This window comes from Argentina silus (assembly GCF_951799395.1).
Source record: "Argentina silus genome assembly, chromosome: Y".
Lineage (NCBI taxonomy): Eukaryota > Metazoa > Chordata > Actinopteri > Argentiniformes > Argentinidae > Argentina > Argentina silus.
This window is the reverse complement of record NC_139654.1, coordinates 2,669,795-2,691,927: the sequence shown is the minus strand read 5'-3', so window position 1 is coordinate 2,691,927 and position 22,133 is coordinate 2,669,795. Positions and strand designations below refer to the sequence as shown.

The 22,133-nt window shown below is 48.0% G+C and overlaps 1 protein-coding gene across 1 annotated transcript; it reads left to right on the top strand.

The window, feature by feature from the left end:
* Positions 1–13,200: 13,200 nt before the first annotated feature.
* Positions 13,201–21,172, top strand: LOC310823715 (glutamate--cysteine ligase regulatory subunit-like; the record flags this gene model as incomplete). Its single annotated transcript, XM_083696568.1, has 7 exons — positions 13,201–13,320; positions 13,851–13,916; positions 17,417–17,498; positions 17,876–17,932; positions 18,231–18,442; positions 19,260–19,374; positions 21,123–21,172. Coding segments are annotated over 7 exons (702 nt in total), but the record flags the coding sequence as incomplete, so codon positions are not given.
* Positions 21,173–22,133: the final 961 nt, after the last annotated feature.

Below are 22,133 nucleotides of genomic sequence, written 5' to 3'. Positions count from 1 at the left end.
TGCAGTAAGAATGTACAATAGACGTCAATCAAAGCTTTTTTCCATTTTAAACTCACAAATAAAGCCAGCCTGAAAATGGAGGCCAGGTCAGTTTGACTCTGGACCATAACTGTTAATATCATCTGATACATCATAGTCATAGTACCCTCTCTTCCTGGTTAATTATTAACAACAACATGTACAGTTACACAACTTGTACTGCTCAGTATCATAGCTCACACCACACCACATTACACTACACAACACAACACACACAACACACCACACTAAAACACGACACACCACACCAAACACCACACCACACCACACCACACTACACCACACCAAACACCACACCACACCACACCACACCACACCACACCACACCACACCACAACACAACGCAACACAACAAACCACACAAAACACTTTCTCTGTCTTTTTCTCTCTCTCCCTCTACCTCCCCCCCTCTCTCCCTCCCTCCCTCTCTCCCTCCCTACCACCCTCTCTCCCTCCTTCACTCTCTCTCTCTTTTTCTCTCCCTCTCTCTCTCCCTCCCTACCTCTTCTCCCCATCCAATCTCTCTCTCTCTCTTTCCCTCTTTCTGTCTTTTTCTCTCTCTCCCTCCCTACCCCCCTTTCTCCCTCTACCTCTCACCCTCTCTCCCTCTCTCCCTACCTCCCTTCCTCTCTCCCTCCCTCCCTCTCTCCCTCCCTACCTCCCTCTCTCCCTCCTTCACTCACTCTCTCTCTCCCTCTCTCCCTACCTCTCTCCCTCCCTCCTTCTCTCCTTCCCTCTCTCCCTCTCTACCTCCCTCTCTCCCTCCTTCACTCTCTCTCTCTCTCTTTTTCTCTCCCTCTCTCTCTGTCACAATCTCTCTCTCTCTCTTTCTTTCACTCCCCTCCCTTTCCTCCCTCCCTCCCTCCTCTTGCTCTCCCTCTGTGCCTCTCTCTTCCTCTGTGCCTCTCTCTCTTCCTCTGTACCTCTCTCTCCCTCCCTCCTCTCTCCATCCCATCTCTCTTGCTCCCTCCCTACCTCTCTCTACTACTCTCCCTCCCTCCCTCCCCCCCTCTCTCTCCCTCCTTCTCTCCCTCCATCCTCTCCCTCCCCTTCCTATCTCCCTCCCTCTCTCCCTCCTCTCTCTCCCTCTCTGCCTCCCTCCCTTCTCTCGCTCCCTCTCTCCCTCCCTCTATCCCTCCCTCTCTCACTCCCTCCCTCCCTCCTCTCTCTCATTCTCTCCCTCCTTCCCTCCCTCCCTCACTCCCTCTATCCCTCCGTCTGGCACCAACAACTATGCCACGTTCAAAGTCACTTAAACCACCTTCAGCAGGTTGTCTTGACCATGTCTACATGCCTAAATGCATTGAGTTGCTGCCATGTGATTGGCTGATTAGATATTTGCGTTAAAGAGCAGTTGAACAGGTGTACCTAATAAAGTGGCCGGTGAGTGTATATATATATATAATATGGAGGCCAGGTCAGTTTGAATCTGGACCATAACTGTTAATATCATCTGATACATCATAGTCATAGTACCCTCTCTTCCTGGTTAATTATTAACAACAACATGTACAGTTACACAACTTGTACTGCTCAGTATCATAGCTCACACCACACCACATTACACTACACAACACAACACACACAACACACCACACTAAAACACTACACACCACACCAAACACCACACCACACCACACCAAACACCACACCACACCACACCACACCACACCACACCACACCACACCACACCACACCACACCACACCACAACGCAACACAACAAACCACACAAAACACTTTCTCTGTCTTTTTCTCTCTCTCCCTCTACCTCCCCCCCCTCTCCCTCTACCTCTCTCCCTCCCTCCCTCTCTCCCTCCCTACCACCCTCTCTCCCTCCTTCACTCTCTCTCTCTCTCTTTTTCTCTCCCTCTCTCTCTCCCTCCCTACCTCTTCTCCCCATCCAATCTCTCTCTCTCTCTTTCCCTCTTTCTGTCTTTTTCTCTCTCTCCCTCCCTACCCCCCTCTCTCCCTCTACCTCCCTTCCTCTCTCCCTCCCTCTTTCTCCCTCCCTCCCTCTCTACCTCCCTCCCTCTCTCCCTCCCTACCTCCCTCTCTCCCTCCTTCACTCACTCTCTCTCTCCCTCTCTCCCTACCTCTCTCCCTCCCTCCTTCTCTCCTTCCCTCTCTCCCTCTCTACCTCCCTCTCTCCCTCCTTCACTCTCTCTCTCTCTCTTTCTTTCACTCCCCTCCCTTTCCTCCCTCCCTCCCTCCTCTTGCTCTCCCTCTGTGCCTCTCTCTTCCTCTGTGCTTCTCTCTCTTCCTCTGTACCTCTCTCTCCCTCCCTCCTCTCTCCATCCCATCTCTCTTGCTCCCTCCCTACCTCTCTCTACTACTCTCCCTCCCTCTCTCCCTCCATCCTCTCCCTCCCCCCACCTCTTCCTCCCTCTCTCCCTCCCCTTCCTATCTCCCTCCCTCTCTCCCTCCCCTTCCTATCTCCCTCCCTCTCTCCCTCCTCTCCCTCCCTCTCTGCCTCCCTCTCTTCTCTCTCTCCCTCTATCTCTCCCTCTCTCCCTCCCTCTATCCCTCCTCTATCTCATTCTCTCCCTCCCTCACTCCCTCTATCCCTCCGTCTGGCACCAACAACTATGCCACGTTCAAAGTCACTTAAATCACCTTTCTTCCCCATTCTGATGCTCGGTTTGAACTTCAGCAAGTTGTCTTGTTGTCTTGCCTAAATGCATTGAGTTGCTGCCATGTGATTGGCTGATTAGATATTTGCCTTAAAGAGCAGTTGAACACGTGTACCTAATAAAGTGGCCGGTGAGTGGATATATATATAATACGTATAATATAATATAATATAAAAAAAAAAAAGATTATTTTTGTGATCTATCCCTTTAATGCAGTAAGAATGTCCAGTAGGCATCAATCAAAGCTATTCTCCATTTTAAACTGGCAGATGAAGCCAGCTCAGCCTGAAAATGGAGGCCAGGTCAGTTTGACTCTGGACCGTAACTGTTAATATCATCTGATACTTCATAGTCATAGTACCCTCCCTTCCTGGTTAATAATCAACAACAACATGTACACTTACACAACTTTTACTGCTCAGTATCATAGCTCACACTACACTACACCACACCACACAGCACTACACTACACTACACAACACTCCACTACACACCACACAACACAACACAACACACTAAAACACTACACAACACTACACTGCACAACACACACAACACAACACTACAAACCACACTACAGAACACACAACAACACAACACACCACACCAATCACAACACTACACAACACTACACTACACTACACACCACACCACACCACACCACACAACACAACACAACACAACACAATACAACACCACAAGTACACTTTTCAAGCAGAGCACAATCTTCCTGGTTAATGATCAACAAGAACCATATACAGTTATATGATTTTTACTGCTCAGTATCATAACTCACACAACACAACACTCACAGTGAACATTTCCATCACAGTTCAATCTTGTTAAATATGATGAATCATCAACAAGAGAGTTTCTCACGTTTCTCTTCTTCTGGCTTGGTTGTGGACACACGTTGGAGCTCATCCCTTAGCTGTTACACAGGAGAGTGTCCCTGCTCCGTGATTCCCAGTCACCCCTTAGAGACTTGGTACTCGACTCCTTAGTCTCCAACAGCAGCCATCGTCTCCAGAGTAAAGAGAAAACAGAGCTTTGCTGCCTAACTGATCATTCTGGTCCTTTTAGATTGGTCGTCTGCAGTTCTCCACTCTGTCTGTCAGTCAGGACTAAAGACAGTCTGATGGCTGCTGTCTGACTGAGAGGTTAGTCTGAGACTGAACTTCTCTACTGATGACAGACACGGAGGACAGATCAGGTGATTTACCTGTCAATGTGTGACCATGGGAGGGGTGGGGCAAGAAATTTCTAATCCAATGAAATGATCGTGTGTGTGAATAATTCTGAGAAGGTGTCAGGTTGCATTAGGCAGGGAAACTGGCAGTCACTCAATTATGTTATGTGATCAAGATGTAGCCTCACCCACCCACAGTTCTACTTCCTTATCACCCATCATGTAGCTTGGAGCACCAAGAGATCAGGTCATAAAGTGGAAAAAAGGAAAACTATGGTGATTAACTAAAGAAGCTTGAAAATACAATTTGATCAGTTTGATTTGTAGTTCTAGTTTTATAGTTTTATCTGCAGTCCTGGTTTTATAGTTTATCTGTAGTCCTACTTGTATCTGTAGTCCTAGTATTATAGTTTTATCTGTAGTCCTAGTTTTATCTGTAGTCCTAGTTTTATCTGTAGTCCTAGTATTATAGTTTGATCTGTAGTCCTAGTTTGAGCTGTAGTCCTAGTTGTATCGTTTGAACTGTAGTCCTAGTTTGATCTGTAGTCCTAGTTGTATAGTTTGATCTGTAGTCCTAGTTTGATCTGTAGTCCTGGTTGTATAGTTTGATCTGTAGTCCTAGTTTTATCTGTAGTCCTAGTTGTATAGTTTGATCTGTAGTCCTAGTATTCTGGGTATGTCTGTCTCTGGCAGGGGCTGGGGAGTTTTTCAGGGTCAAGAGAAAATTATGAAATTTGCTGAGTTGGTCGTGACATCCTAATCCACACAGTGTGGAATTGATTCCGATGCAAATCAGAGATTTTATAAAACAAAAGATATTTATTCCAAAATTACTTGAACTCAATTCAACTTATTGAGTGAATTGTTGATGACATTTTTGCCTTTTAGCTCATTTTAAGAGTGTCATAGCAAAGGGTCTGAATACTTCTGTACATGAAGGATTTCTGTTTTTAAATTGTAATAAATTTACTGAAATTTCAAAAACGTGTTTTTGCTTTGTCATTCTGGGGTACTGTGTGTGGATTGATGGCAAATTATTTTAATTCAATTCATTTTAAATTGAGTCAAAAACACAACATAATGTGGAGAAAGTGAAGGGGTCTGAAAACTTTCCAGAGGCGCTGTTGATCGAAAGATTGACTGTGCAGGGCCGAGCTTCTCCTTTCTACTCTGAGGAGGTCTGTACACCATATAGACTAGGGTAGATTCTCTGATTCTCTGTCAGATAGGGATATATACATATATATATATATATATATATATATATATATATATATATATATATATATATAATATTAAAAAAACAATTGATTGTTTTTTTTGTGAGCTATCCCTTTAATGCAGTAAGAATGTCCAGTAGACGTCAATCAAAGCTGTTTTCCATTGTAAACTAGCAGATGAAGCCAGCTCACCCTGAATATGAAGGCCAGGTCAGTTTGACTCTGGACCGTAACTGTTAATATCAGATGATACATCATAGTCATAGTAGCCTCTCTTCCTGGTTAATTATTAACAACAACATACAGTTACACTCCCTCTACCTCCCACCCTCTCTCCCTCTCTCCCTCTCTCCCTCCCTCTCTTCCTCCCTCTTTATCCCTCCCTCCCTCTCTCCCTCCCTACCTCCCTTTCTCCCTCCTTCACTCGCTCTCTCTCTCTCTTTCTCTCCCTCTCTCTCTCTCTCTCCCTCTCTCCCTCCCTCCCTCTCTCCCTCCCTACCTCTTCTCCCCATCCAATCTTTCTCTCTCTTTCTCTTTCCCTATTTCTGTCTTTTTCTCTCTTTCCCTCCCTACCCCCTTCTCTCCCTCTACCTCCCACCCTCTCTCCCTCTCTCCCTACCTCCCTTCCTCTCTCCCTCCCTCTTTCTCCCTACTTCCCTCTCTCCCTCCCTACCTCCCTCTCTCCCTCCTTCACACGCTCTCTCTCTCTCTTTCTCTCCCTCCATCTCTCTCTCTCTCTCTCTGTCACAATCTCTCTCTCTCTTTCTTTCACTCCCCTCCCTTTCCTCCCTCCCTCCTCTTGCTCTCCCTCCATGCCTCTCTCTCCCTCCGTGCCTCTCTCTCCCTCCCTCCTCTCTCCATCCCATCTCTCTTCCTTCCTCCCTACCTTTCTCTACTTCTCTCTCTCCCTCTCTCCCTCCCTCTATCCCTCCCTCCCTCCTCTCTCTCATTCTCTCCCTCCCTCCCTCCCTCCCTCACTCCCTCTATCCCTCCGTCTGGTACCAACAACTATGCCACGTTCAAAGTCACTTAAATCACCTTTCTTCCCCATTCTGATGCTCCGTTTGAACTTCAGCAGGTTGTCTTGACCATGTCTACATGCCTAAATGCATTGAGTTGCTGCCATGAGATTGGCTGATTAGATATTTGCGTTAAAGAGCAGTTGAACAGGTGTACCTAATAAAGTGGCCGGTGTGTGTATATATATATATATATATATATATATATCATCTGATACATCATAGTCTTAGTACCCTCTCTTCCTGGTTAATAATCAACAACAACATATACTCTTACACAACTTTTACTGCTCAGTATCATAGCTCACACCACACCACACAACACTACACTACACTACACTACACAACACACACAACACAACACAACACCACACTAAAACACTACACAACACACCACAACATATGGTAAATGTAAAGACAATATAAGGGTTTGTAATGGAATGGAAGAGGTCACAAGAAAACAGATGGTCCTAGAACATTTGGAGAATGCAGTCAAGAGGAGTGAGGTCAGATTGAGGGGTTTGCTATAGGTGAAGAAAACAAAGGATCAAAGCTGGAGAAACCAGGATAGAGTAATTAAAAGTTAGGGTAATTAAGTAATAAACACAAGAACAAGAACAAAGAACAAAAGGCTTTTTGAAATCAGCCTTGGCGTCAGCAACGTCTGACCAGACTAACGGGCGCCAGCCAGGTGGGCGGCGCACACCTTGATGACGAAATATAGATCTTGAATGTTATTGGTGCATGTAGACAGGAAACAGAAATACGTTGAATAGAAGGCGTTAACCTGTGCGAAGTCTATGAAGGCAGGTGACTGAGGAGATAATGGGGTCAGCTTTGCAAACCTGAACGGCTGAATATTCTCAGTGACTAAAGTCTTTGAATGAATCAACAGCTCTAGTTAACGGTATTTTACTTCAAAGTATTATAACTTAAATTCTACGACAAACACACCACACAACACACCACACAACACACCACACAAGTACACTTTTCCAGCAGAGCACATTCTTCCTGGTTAATGATCAACAAGAACCATAAACAGTTATATGATTTTTACTGCTCAGGATCACAGTTCACACAACACAACACTCATTTTAGAGGCAGTGGTCCCCTCCTCTCTCTCCTCTCCTCAAAGAACCTCCTGCTATAAACCCAATGAACACACGCAACACGTTAAAGGAGACCAAAGACCACACACACACACACACACACACACACATGATTTTCATGCTGCAGGAAATAAACTTAAAAGAATGACCAAAGCAAAAATCAGACTAGAAATTGAATGATTATTTGGTTGATGATGTGATGTGGGACTCACTCAACAAGGTCTATGCAGGGTTCAAGAGTCACGGTTGTCTGCTGATCCAGGACAAGGTCTAGGCAGGGTTCAACAGTCACGGTTGTCTGCTGGTCCAGGACAAGGTCTAGGCAGGGTTCAACAGTCACGGTTGTCTGCTGGTCCAGGACAAGCCGACAGGACCAACTAGAAGAAGACTGAACTGTAAAGGAATGTAACAATCAATATAAAACAACAGAGGCTTGAATGTTACAAGTACAGGAAATTATCAATACAATTACACAGTTAAATGTGTCTCCCCTCATCCTCTCTGACCTGACTCGGTCAACGCCTCCCATTTGCTGTACAACGTGTATGTGGGGGGACATGTAGCGTTCGGCCTGTAGAGGGAGCTACAGGACCGTGGCCAGGGTTGTGTCGGCGAGGCTTCGTTGCACACCTGTTGCAAATGAAACCTCGTTGGCTAAGTGCTTAAGATGTGTGTGCCTTTGTCGTTTCAGTAGAAGGGCTGGGAACGAGAGCCGTTTGCCAGAGAGAGGACGACTGTAAAGCCGCGAAAACGTTGAGACGGGCTGAAAAGACTAAGTGTATATGATAATAAACGGGACAAAATCCCTCACCGAAATACTGCGTCTGCCTCTGTGTACAACGGACTCTGTTACAGTGTAGTAGAGAGCTGCGTGTGTCGAGGAGGGCCACATCTCTCTCTCCTCTTCCCCCTGTGCCAGACCGAGCTTCTCCTTTCTACTCTGAGGAAATGTGTACACCATATAGACTAGGATAGATTCTCTGATTCTCTGTCAGATAGAGATATACTATATATAATGTTACAACAAAAAACAAATTGTGATGTATCCCTTTAATGCAGTAAGAATGTCCAGTAGACGTCAATCAAAGCTATTTTCCATTTTCTCACACCACACTACACTATACACCACTACTCACACAACACTACACAACACACCACACCACACCACACCACACCACACCACACCACACCACACACACAACACACCACACTAAAACGCTACACACCACACCACACCAAACACAACACAACACAACACAACACACAACGCAACACAACAAACCACACTATACACTTTCTCTGTCTTTTTCTCTCTCTCCCTCTACCTCCCACCCTCTCTCCCTACCTCCCTTCCTCTCTCCCTCCCTCTTTCTCCCTCCCTCCCTACCTCCCTCTCTCCCTCCTTCACTGGCTCTCTCTCCCTCCCTCTCTCCCTCCCTCCCTCTCTCCCTCCCTACCTCTTCTCCCCATCTAATCTCTTTCTCTCTCTCTCTTTCCCTCTTTCTGTCTTTTTCTCTCTCTCCCTCTACGTCCCCCCCCCTCTCCCTATACCTCCCACCCTATCTCCCTCTCTCCCTACCTCCCTTCCTGTCTCCCTCCCTCTTTCTCTCTCCCTACCTCCCTTCCTCTCTCCCTCCCTCTTTCTCTCTACCTCCCTACCTCCCTCTCCCCCTCCTTCACTCGCTCTCTCTCTCTCTTTCTCTCTCTCCCTCTCTCTCTCTCTCTCTCTCTCTGTCACAATCTCTCTCTCTCTTTCTTTCACTCCCCTCCCTTTCCTCCTCTTGTTCTGGTTAATTATTAACAACAACATGTACACTTACACAACTTTTACTGCTCAGTATCATAGCTCACACCACACAACACTACACTACACAACACTACACTACACTACACTACACACCACAACACTACAAACCACACTACAGAACACACAACAACACAACAGACCACACCACACCACACCACAACACTACACAGAACACAACACAACACAATACCACAAGTACACTTTTCCAGCAGAGCACACTCTCCCTGGTTAATGATCAACAAGAACCATAAACAGTTATATGATTTTTACTGCTCAGGATCACAGTTCACACAACACAACACTCACAGTGAACATTTCCATCACAGTTAAATCTTGTTAAATATGATGAATCATCAACAAGAGAGTTTCTCACGTTTCTCTTCTTCTGGCTTGGTTGTGGACACACCTTTTAGATTGGTCGTCTGCAGTTCTCCACTCTGTCTGTCAGTCAGGACTAAAGACAGTCTGATGGCTGCTGTCTGACTGAGAGGTTAGTCTGAGACTGAACTTCTCTACTGATGACAGACACGGAGGACAGATCAGGTGAGTTACCTGTCAATGTGTGACCATGGGAGGGGTGGGGCAAGATATTTCTTATCCAATGAAATGATCGTGTGTGTGAATAATTCTGAGGAGGTGTCAGGTTGCAGAAGGCAGGGAAACTGGCAGTCACTCAATTCTCTTCTGTGATCAAGACGTAGCCTCACCCACCCACAGTTCTACTTCCTTTTTCACCCATCATGTAGCTTGGAGCACCAAGGGATCAGATCATAAAGTGCAAAAAAGGAAAACTATGGTGATTAACTAAAGAAGCTTGAAAATACAATTTGATCAGTTTGATTTGTAGTTCTAGTTTCATAGTTTTATCTGCAGTCCTGGTTTTATAGTTGTATCTGTAGTCCTACTTGTATCTGTAGTCCTAGTATTATAGTTTGATCTGTAGTCCTAGTTTGATCTGTAGTCCTAGTTGTATAGTTTGATCTGTAGTCCTAGTATTATAGTTTGATCTGTAGTCCTAGTTGTATAGTTTGATCTGTAGTCCAACTTGTATCTGTAGTCCTAGTTGTATAGTTTGATCTGTAGTCCTAGTTTGATCTGTAGTCCTAGTTTCATCTGTAGTCCTAGTTTCATCTGTAGTCCTAGTCGTATCGTTTGATCTGTAGTCCTCGTATTCTGGGTAAGTTTGTCTCTAGCAGGGACTGGGGAGTTTGTCAGGGTCAAGAGACAATTATTAAATTTGCTGAGTTGGTCGTGACATCAGAGGAAGCTTCTTCCCTGTGGTTCTTCCCCCCCCCCCCTGGACAATTGTACTACTCTTACCCTATAGCATTCCTATAAACTGTACATACTGTATCTTCACTTATACACACTGCTCTTATACTATATACTACTGCTCTTCTGTACATATCTGTCTATACTGTTAATAATGCACATACCCTTATTTTTGACTCATCTTATAATGCTACTGTTAATACACTGCACATATCTGTACATACTATACATATCTGTTTATACTGTTCATACTGCATTCCATATTTATTCTGCTTACTTACTCTACTTATAATGTTACTGTTAATACATATACTGCTTATACTGCTTATACTGCACCACTTATACTGCTCATTAGATTAGATTAGATTAGATTCAACTTTATTGTCATTGTGCAGAGTACAAGTACAGAGACAACGAAATGCAGTTAGCGTCTAACCAGAAGTGCAAAATAGCAGAAAGTGCAATGAACAGTATTTACAGGTAGTGCAATAAATGATCAGTAGTAGTGCAGTATAATATAGTAATGTAAGCAGTATAATATAGCAGTGCAGTATAGCAGTATGTGAGTAGCAGTAGCATTATAGCAGAATAAATAGTTACAGTATGAGCAGTGTAGCAGCATATGAGCTGTATGGGTAATGCAGTCTAGCAGTATATATGTATTAACAGTAACATGAGGTAGATGCAGAATAAATATAAATATGGAATGCCGTATAAACAGTATAAACAAGTATGTACAGTAGTATTAAAGAAAATATAGGATATGTGCATTATGTGCATTATGAACAGTATGAACAGGTATGTACAGAAGAGCAGTGGTATTGAGTAAGAGAAGGGGAGGGGAGTATAGTGCAATAGTGCAATTGTCCGGGTGGGGAGGGGGGGGGGGGGTGGGGGTTGCGGGGGTAGTAGGTTGTCAGGTAGGTGTAGTGTTCGAGTTCAGCAGGGTGACAGCCGCAGGGAAGAAGCTGCCTCTGAACCTACTGGTTCGGGTGCGGAGAGACCTGTAGCGCCTCCCGGAGGGGAGTGGGGTGAAAAGTCTGTGGTTGGGGTGAGAAATGTCCTTGACGATGCTGCGTGCCTTACGCAAGCATCGTTTGCCCTGGACAGCCTCGATGGAGGGGAGTGAGGAACCGGTGATGCGTTGGGCAGTCTTCACATAAAAAAACATAATAAAACGTTAGTGTAATAGAACATTTATGTAATAGAACATTAGTGTAATAGAACATTTATGTAATAGAACAGTGTAATAGAACATTAGTATAATAGAACATTAGTGTAATAGAACATTTATGTAATAGAACATTAGTGTAATAGAACATCAGTGTAATATAATCTTAGTATAATAGAACATTAGTATAATAGAACATCAGTGGAAACCAAAGGGGACGTTTTCTTTCCAGTGTTAACACTTCACTTAGCAACGTCATGACAACCCAAATGTGCAGACAGGCCTAGGAGACGAGTTAACCTTGACCCTAACCCTGACTCTAACCCTGACCCTGACTCTGACCCTAACCCTAACTCTGACCCTGAACCTGACTCTGACCCTGACCCTAACCCTAACTCTAACCCTGACCCTAACCCTAAACCCTGACCCTAACCCTAACCCTAGGGGATGAGTTAACTTTAACCCTTAACCCTGACCCTAACCCTAGGGCTAGTAGAACCATGTAGTTAGGCTCTTCAAACCCACCTCCTCGTTGCTAGGCAACCCCCCCCCTTTTCCCTCCACCGTTCGTATTTTACGACATTTTTTAGAAAAAAATGTTTTATGAAACTCCTTCAAACCACACAATCTCCCCACCCCCTCGTTGCTAGGTAACCCACCATATCCCGTCCCTTTCCGACATTTTCTTTTCCTTTACGACATTCCCTCAAACACACCAACCTCCCTTATTTGACGACATTTACTATTATTATTATTATTATTATTATTATTATTATTATTATTATTATTATTATTATATCTTTACGACATTTACTTCTTCTTTACGAGAGAAGGGGAGACAGACACCATGGAAACCACCACCACCACCGACACCGGCGGCTCCTCTGGTACTCGTAGCGGGTCCTCTGGGACCGTCTCCCCCGGTGGTACCGTCTCCTCTACCGGCTCTGAGGCTAATGATAACGGGGCTAACTAACGAAGCTAACGAATTTACCTACCGAGTGCAGTGTTGACGGGGTGCTAAAGGCTAATGCTAACTGGCTCTAACGAACTGACCGTGTGTGTGTGTGTGTGGAAACGCGCCGTGTCATCATTACTCGACATTCCTTCAAACCCACCCCCTCGTTGCTAGGCAACCCCCCCCCTTTCCCTCCACCGTTCGTATTTGTTTTGAAAAAATATTTTTACGACAGTCCTTCAAACCACACACACACTCTCCCCACCCCCTCGTTGCTAGGTAACCCACCATATCCCGTCCCTTTCCGACATTTTCTTTTCCTTTACGACATTCCCTCAAACCCACCAACTGTTCCTCGTTGCTAGACAACCCCACCCCTCCCTCATTTTACGATATCTTTTTATTATTATTATTATTATTATTATATCTTTACGACATTTACTTCTTCTTTGCGAGAGAAGGGGAGACAGACACCATGGAAACCACCGACACCGGCGGCTCCTCTGGTACCCGTAGCGGGTCCTCTGGGACCGTCTCCCCCGGTGGTACCGTCTCCTCTACCGGCTCCTCCGGCGGCTCTGGGACCGGCTCCTCCGGCGGCTCTGGGACCGTGTCCTCCGGCGGCTCTGGGACCGTCTCCGGCGGCTCCTCCGGCGGCTCTGGGACCGGCTCCTCCGGCGGCTCTGGGACCGGCTCCTCCGGCGGCTCTGGGACCGGCTCCTCCGGCGGCTCTGGGACCGTCTCCTCCGGCGGCTCTGGGACCGTCTCCTCCGGCTCCTCCTCTGGTACCGGTACCCGGACCTCGTTTCTGACCCGGGCCACGACGCTCAACCTCCACACCGGGAACCTCGTCAACCGGAGCCGGCTGAAGAAGAAGTGTCCGTCGTCCCCGAGTGAGGAGGTAAGAAGGGCGGGGGGGTGGTCGGGAGGCTAGAGGCTAATGCTAACGGGGCTAACGAAGCTAACGAATTTACCTACCGAGTGCAGTGTTGACGGGGTGCTAAAGGCTAATGCTAACGGGGCTAACGAATTTACCTACAGAGTGCAGTGTTGACGGGGTGCTAAAGGCGAATGCTAACTGGCTCTAACGAACTGACCGTGTGTGTGTGTGTGTGTGTGTATTATGAATGTGATTAAATAAATACTAAATATGTCGTTTTATTGTCATTTTCTGTCTGTCTGTCTGACCTGTTGTTGCCGTTCAGCTCCAGGATTATATCCGCGCCACGCTGTCTCTGACCTGTCTCTCTCTGTCTGTCTGTCTGACCTGTATGTCTTTTGTTGCCCTCCAGCTCCAGGATTGTATCCGCGCCATGCTGTCTCTGACCTGTCTGTCCCTCTGTCTTATCTGTCTGTCTATCTGTCTGTCTGTCTGTTTCTCTCTGACCTGTCTGTCTCTCCATCTGACCTGTCTGTCTGTTGTTGCCGTAGCTCCAGGACTGTATCCGCGCCACGCTGAGTGACTGGTCCTCCGAGACGCCGTCGGCCGGGGAGAAGGTGAGACTCATCCCTCTCTTCTCTCCCTCCCTCCTTTCCTGTCTCTCTCTCTCTCCCTCCTTCCCTCCCTCCTTTCCTCCTGTCTCTCTCTTCTTTCCCTCCTTTCCTGTCTTCCTTCCTTCCTTCCCTCCTGTCTCTCCCTCCCTCCCTCCTGTCTCTCTCCCTCTCTCCCTCCTTCCCTCCCTCCTGTCTCTCTCTCTCCCTCCTTCTCCCCTCCTTCTCCCCTCCCTCCCTCCCTCCCTCCCTCCTGTCTCTCTCTCTCCCTCCTTCTCCCCTCCTTCCCTCCCTCCCTCCCTCCTGTCTCTCTCTCTCTCTCCTTCTCTCCCTCATTCCCTTCCCTCCTTTCCTGTTTCCTGTCTTCTTTCCTTACTGTCGGCGGAGGAGAAGGTGAGACTCATCCCTCTCTTCCTTCCTTCCTTCCTTCCTTCGTCTCTCTCTGGATGCTCCACACACACACACACGCACACCCACACACACGCGCGCCCAGAGGCGTCAATGTTTAGTGAGTCAAGTGACAATGTGTGTGTGTGTGAGAGAGAGGGAGACACACACACACACACACACACACAGACACACACACACACACACACACACACACACGCGTCAATGTTTAGTGAGTCAAGTGACAACGTGTGTGTGTGTGTGTGTGTGGGTGCTCCTGAGACAGGGAGATAGAGAGGGAGACACATACACACTCACATACACACACACACACACACACACACACACAGACACACACACACTCACACAGACATACACACACACACACACACTCACACAGACATACACACACACACTCACACTGTCTGTCTGTCTGTCTCTGACCTGTCTGTCCCTCTGTCTGTCTGTCTGTCAGTCTCTGACCTGTCTGTCTGTCTGTCTGTTTGTCTCTGACCTGTCTGTCTCTCCATCTGACCTGTCTGTCTGTTGTTGCCGTAGCTCCAGGACTGTATCCGCGCAATGCTGAGTGACTGGTCCTCTGAGACGCCGTCGGCCGGGGAGAAGGTGAGACTCATCCCTCTCTTCTCTCCCTCCCTCCCTCCCTCCTTTCCTGTCTCTCTCTTCCTTCCCTCCTTTCTTGTCTTCCTTACTTCCTTCCCTCCTGTCTCTCCCTCCCTCCTGTCTCTCTCCCTCCCTCCTTCCCTCCCTCCTGTCTCTCTCCCTCCCTCCCTCCCTCCTTCTTTCCTTCTCTCCCTCCCTCCTGTCTCTCTCTCTCTCTCCTTCCCTCCCCCCTTCTCTCCCTCCCTCCCTCCTGTCTCTCTCTCCTTCTCTCCCTCCTGTCTCTCCCTCCTTCCCTCCCTCCTTCTCTCCCTCCTTTCCTGTCTTCCTTCCTTCCCTCCTGTCTCTCCCTCCCTCCCTCCCTCCTGTCTCTCTCCCTCTCTCCCTCCTTCCCTCCCTCCTGTCTCTCTCTCTCCCTCCCTCCCTCCTGTCTCTCTCTCTCCCTCCTTCTCCCCTCCTTCTCCCCTCCCTCCCTCCCTCCCTCCTGTCTCTCTCTCTCTCTCTCCTTCCCTCCCTCCTTCCCTCCCTCCTTCCCTTCCCTCCTTTCCTGTTTCCTCTCTTCTTTCCTTACTGTCGGCGGAGGAGAAGGTGAGACTCATCCCTCTCTTCCTTCCTTCCTTCCTTCCCTCCCTCCCTTCCTTCCTACCTTCCTTCCTTCCCTCCCTCCTTTACTTCGTCTCTCTCTGGATGCTCCACACACACACGCACACCCACACACACGCGCGCCCAGAGGCGTCAATGTTTAGTGAGTCAAGTGACAACGTGTGTGTGTGAGAGAGAGAGGGAGACACACACACACACACACACACAGATAGACAGACAGACACACTCACACAGACACACACACTCACTCACACAGACACACTGTGGGAGCCTGGTCGACAGGCGCAACAGCGGGTCAACCAATGAGAATAGAAACAGGCGGAAACAGGGGTTGCGGTGAAATCAACGTAGGGTTTTATTTCTAAGGTGCGGGGAAAAGGGAGAGGCGAAAGGCAACTCAAATCTTCACCGGGTTGGCGGTTGGCGCTACGGCGCTCCGCCGGGTTCTTCTTGTCGTCAGAGAGAGAGAGAGAGAGACAGGCCAAAGTTAGTCGGATATCGGGTCCCTTTCACTGACCTCTTCCTCCGGTCGGTTGGGGGGTTCCTCTCCGTCTTCCAGGCTTTCTCTCCCGTTTGGCTTATGAGACTGGCTTAGCGGGTGTCTGGTCTCGACTCGTTCCTCCAGCCAGTCTGTCTTCAGCTTGTCCTGGGGAGTTTAAAAGGCCTCAGGATCGCCGAGCTGACTCAGCGCACCTGTGAGCGGTGAGCTGAGTCATCTGATTGGTGGCGGAGTCTCCAGGACATAGAACTGGGATAGTACCTCCCATCCAGCACGACACCCCATGGCTGCCTTTGCCTCCCCCTTGTGGCCACCAGGTGTCTCTGTGGGGCACTGCTCACCGGCTGGGCCATCACAACACACAGACACACACACACACACACTCACACACACACTCACTCACACAGACACACACAGACACACACACACATGCCCAGAGGCGTCAATGTTTAGTGAGTCAAGTGACAACGTGTGTGTGTGTGTGTGTGTGTGTGTGTGTGTGTGTGTGTGTGTGTGCCCCTGAGACAGGGAGAGAGAGAGGGAGACACACACACACACTCACACATACGCACACTCACACAGACAGACACACACTCACACAGACACTCACACATACACACACATGCCCAGAGGCGTCAATGTTTAGTGAGTCAAGTGACAACGTGTGTGTGTGTGTGTGTGTGTGTGGGTGGGTGCTCCTGAGACAGGGAGAGAGAGAGGAAGACACACACACACTCACATACACACAGACACACACACACACACTCACACACTCACACAGACATACACACACTCACACAGACATACACAGACACACTCACACAGACACACACACAGGCAGGGAGACGGGGGGGAGGCAGGTTTGGGGGGGAGGGTTGAACAGGGAGGGAGGGAGGTTCTGCTGAGGTCAGCTAATCTCTCTCTCTTTCTCTCCCTCTCTCTAGTTCGACTAGTCTGGTCTGTCTCTAACCTGGACTGCTCCCCCCTCCCAGGCACGCCTGGCTGTCTTTCTGTAATCTGTCTGTCCTGAACCTGTCTGTCTCTCAGACCTGTCTGTCTCTCCAGGAGTCTGACGTCCTAGACTGTTCCACCCCCCACGCGGCCGAGGCCATCACGCCTGTCTGTCTCTCTGTCTGTCTGTCTCTAACTTGTCTCTCTCTCTCTAACCTGTCTGTCTGTTTACCTGTGTCTCTCTCTCTGACCTGTCTGTCTCTCCAGGAGTCTGACGTCCTGGACTGCTCCACCCCCCATGCGGCCGAGGCCACCATCATGCTTGTCTGTCTCTCTCTCTCTGACCTGTCTGTCTCTCTCTCTCTAACCTGTCTGTCTGTTTACCTGTCTCTCTCTCACCTGTCTTTCTCTAACCTGTCTGTCTCTAACCTGTCTGTCTCTCCAGGAGTCTGACGTCCTGGACTGCTCCACCCCCCAGGCGGCCGAGGCCACCATCACACCGGAGGAGAGGGAGGAGCTGAAGGTGTCTGGTACGCTACGACAAGCTAACGCAGGCTAACGCTACGCTAATGCAGGGTAAGACAGGTTAACGCAGGCTAAGACAGGCTCACGCACGCTAACACACACCACGATAACACATGCTAATAAATGCTAGTGCATGCTAACACCGGCTCACACGCACCACGATAACACACGCTAACCCAGGGCTAACAAACGATACCAGCCCATGATTACACACGACGCGACCACACGTTAACACAGGCTAACAAATGACACCAGCACATGCTAACACAGGCTAACCCAGGCTATCCAACGCTAACCCACGTTAACACAGGCTAACAAATGACACCAGCACATGCTAACACAGGCTAACCTAGGCTAACCCACGCTAACGTTGTCGTTGCAGTCAAGCTGTTCCTGTGCGAGTCGGACCAGTCGTCCATCAGGCAGGCTGTCGACATGGGTGAGTCCTGCCTGTTTGTCTGTCTGTCTGCCTGTTTGGCTGTCTGCTTGTCTGTCTGTTTGTTTGGCTGGCTGGCTGGCTGTCTGCCTGTCTGTCTGTCTGCCTGTTTGGCTGTCTGTCTGTTTGGCTGCCTGCCTGTCTGTCTCTCTCTTTACCTGTTTGTCTCTCCCCTCCACAGCCTGTCTCACCCTCGCCCTGTCGACCAGGAGGACAACATCCCCCCCCCCCCCACACCCAGACCCTCTCGGACCTCTAACCTGTCTTTCTCTCCCTAACCTGTCTCCCTCCCCCCCAACAGCCTGTCTCACTCTCGCCCTCTCCCAACTCGACTCGGTCATCCTGGCGCCCGCCCCCCCCCCCCCGGGGGCCGACCACGCCCCCCAGACCCTCTCGGACCTGCAGCCGGCATGGGTTTTCTTGGAAACGCTGGTGGCGTCCGGGAAGGTGGTCGCCATCGGGACGTCGGACCTGGACAAGGGCCTCCTGGAGGAGCTGCACAACTGGGCCCAGGTGGGTGTCTGTCTGTCTTTCTCTGGCCTGTCTGTTTGTCCTGGACGGTGTGTGTGTCTGTCTGTCTGTCTCTCTCTCTCTCTCGCTCTATCCCTGACCTGTCTGTCTGTCCTGGACAAGGGCCTCCTGGAGGAGTTGTACGACTGGGACCAGGTGGGTGTCTGTCTGTCTGATCTGTCTGTCTGTCCTGGACAAGGGCCTCCTGGAGGAGCGCTACGACTGGGCCCAGGTGGGTGTCTGTCTCTGTCTCTGAACTGTCTGTCTGTCTGTCCTGTGCTGGGGGTATCTGTCTCTCCCTGACCTGTCTGTCTCTCTCTCCATGTCCAAGGTGAAACCCCACCAGTAACCAGGTCAAACTGAGTGCGTACGCCAACTGTCTGTCTCTCTTTCTCTCTCTCTCTTTCTCTCTGTCCCTGTCCTGTCTCTCTCTCTCTGTCCCAACCAAGCAGTTAACAGTGTCTGTCTGTCTGTCTCTCTCTCTCTGTCCCTGACCTGTCTGTCTGTCCCTGACCTGTCTCTCTCTCTCTCTCTCTCTCTCTCCCCCGTATCCAAGGTGAAGACCACCAGTAATCAGGTCAACCTGGCGTCCTGTTGTGTGATGCCCCCCGATCTGATGGCCTGTATGTCTCTCTGTCCCTGACCTGTCTGTCTCTCCCTGACCTGTCTCTCTCTCTTCCGTATCCAAGGTGAAGCCCACCAGTAACCAGGTCAACCTGGCGTCCTGTTCTGTGATGCCCCCCGATCTGATGGCCTGTCTGTCTCTCTGTCCCTGACCTGTCTGTCTCTCTGACCTGTCTCTCTCTCTCCCGTATCCAAGGTGAAGCCCATCAGCAACCAGGTCAACCTGGCGTCCTGTTGTGTGATGCCCCCCGATCTGACGGCATATGCCAAGCAGGCGGGGGTCCAGCTACTGACCCACAACGACCCCAAAGGTGGGTGTCTGTCTGTGATCTGTCTGTCTGTGATCAATTTGTCTGGGGGTGTCTGTCTGTCTGTCTCTCTTTCTCTCTCTCTGACCTGTCTGTCCCCCCTCTAACCTAACCTCCCTCTTCATCTGAGCTGTCTGTCTCTCTCTGACCTGTCTCTCTCTCTCCCTCCCTCTCTTTCCATGTCTGTCTCTCCCTCTAACCTGTCTCTCTCTCTCTCTCCCTCTCTTTCCATGTCTGTCTCTCCCTCTAACCTGTCTGTAACCTAGGTTAAAATAGCCATAAACAGATACTTGAATAAATAACAGTAAAAATATTTCTGAATAAATATTCTGACATTAGAAATAAAAGTCCATGATTTAGTCTAATAAATAGGATTAAAAATAATTCGTTTCAATATTGATTTTTACAGGAAGTTTTGTCACTTAAACTAGTCAGCCAATCAGAATGGCTGGTTGCAACTTCCTTTTTCATTGAGAATGCTAGTCAGAGACGAAGCAAGTTGAGCGAAAGCTAGTGGAACTAACCAGTGAGCAAAATAACAGCAAAACCGAGTGAAAACGTTTATTTTCTTTGATTTGAAAGTGTTTTATGTTGTATTCTGTCTGCAAAGGTAGACTGTGGTTTATTTAGACATTATATAAGAGAGTAAAACCGTGTCTTATCCGGAGCCACGCTCCCGCTGGCGAGCCTCCTACATTCTTGAGAAGAACCATCGGATCATCATCACGTTGCATCCACAAGATTCATCTACATTCTGGAGAAGAACAAGGACTCTTTCATCGGATTTGCGGTAGGACTGTGTAAAGCCTTCGTTATTTCGTTGCAAGAGGATTCGTTTGGACTTTAATTTGCGGTAAGCGTGGACTCAATGAAAACTAAGTTCGCACGTGGCATTCGCTGGACTGTTTCGCCTGGTTGCTAGCAAGGTTGAATTCGTTGACCGTTGCATACGGTCTATGATTGAATTGCATTGTTGCCTGAAAAGATTGATTAGCATTTAACTTGATACTTGATAGTTATTCACTATACGTTCATAGCCTTGATGTTAATGTTGAATGGTGAATGTTTTAATTGATGTTTGATGGTATTATTGTTATCCTACTGGTTTCATGCTAATGCCAAACTGATTTTGATTTTGTTTCTGAACTCGCTAAACATAGTAGCTCACTGGTTTATATTGCTAAAATAGGAGATTAATACTTGATACTTGATTCTAAATAGGCCTAGTGAAAATATTGATTTAATGAAGATTTAAAAGACCTTAATGATACTTAGATAGAATAATTTTATGGAAAAGTAAGATAGCCATTGAACTTAAAATAGTTAACTATTGAAATTAGAAACCAAATAGAACTTTAAAAGAAACTTTAACCGAGACTTCACTTTAGAAATATTTTCTTGAACTGAGAGACTTTGTTTTTCTTGATATTCCTTAAAGAAGAGGTTTATTATTGACCCATTTGCATTTAGATGCAATTGTTTTCAGTATTCAATGTATGTATGTGTAATGTAAACTGTCTTATGGTACCAATTTTCTACTTCTAACTTTTTCTACAAATGTGTATAAACAAGCCGGCATTTAAAACTTACTTGATGGTCTGTGGTGTGTCTGATTATTATTTTGCTATTATTACTGTTTTAACTACTACTGCTCCCTACGAGCCTAGTCACTGGTCCTAACATAGCATACTTATCTACAACTCGAGGTAAGTGTTACATGTCTCTCTCTCTCTCTCTCTCTCTCCTTCCAGAGCTTATCTCGGCGGCGGGCTTCCAGGAGGCGCTGTCTCTCTCTCTCTGACCCGTCTGTCTATCTGTCTGTCTTTGACATGTCTGTCTCCCCTCTAACCTGTCTCTCTCTCTCTCCCTCCCTCCTCTCCCTCTGAGCTGTCTGTCTGTCTTTGACCTGTCTCTCTCCCCCTAACCTGTCTTTCTCTAACCTGTCTGTCTCTCTGTCGTCTTCCAGAGCTCATCACGTCGGCGGGCTTCCAGGAGGCGCTCCGTGAGAGCGCGGCGTTAGCAACGGCGTCCCACGGCGACCCCGACCGCGACCGCTGTGACGCGGCGTCGGCGTGGCATGGCGCCTCCGCTGGGTCCTGCGCTACGCCATCATCGTCAAGAGCTGCGGCATCATCAAGGCCAAGGGCTACCTGGTCCACGCCACCCGGGTAGCGTAGCGTAGCATAGCATAGTCTGGTGTAGTCGAGGCTAGCATAGTGTAGTGTAGCCTTAGCATAGCATCGTGTAGCCTTGGTTAGCCTGGTTAGCGTAGCGTGGACGACACCTTGGTTAAGTTGAAAGACTTAGCTACGGTTAGTAGCTAAGTCACATGTATGTAATGTGATGTCATGTATGTAATGCTTATGGAGTTGATGGTGGATTAAATCTGTTCCGTCAGTTTTCCAGCGACTGACAGAGAGCAGAAACACGCTGCATGGCGCCATCTGTTGGTCGACTGTCGACAGCACAACACATGAGGCCAATGGAGGAAAGCAGAACCATGTGAGAAGATTTCCTCTTCAGTGGTTGAACCTTTCACACATCTGGCACTCCGGATTGTTTCAGCAGCGTAAAAACAAAATGCATTTTTAAATGTTCCAATGTATTTCTATGGGACTGTTAGGGATAGGAATGTATTTCTATGGGACTGTTAGGGATAGGAATGTATTTCTATGGGACTGTTAGTGATAGGAATGTATTTCTATGGGACTGTTAGGGATAGGAATGTATTTCTATGGGACTGTTAGGGTTAGGAATGTATT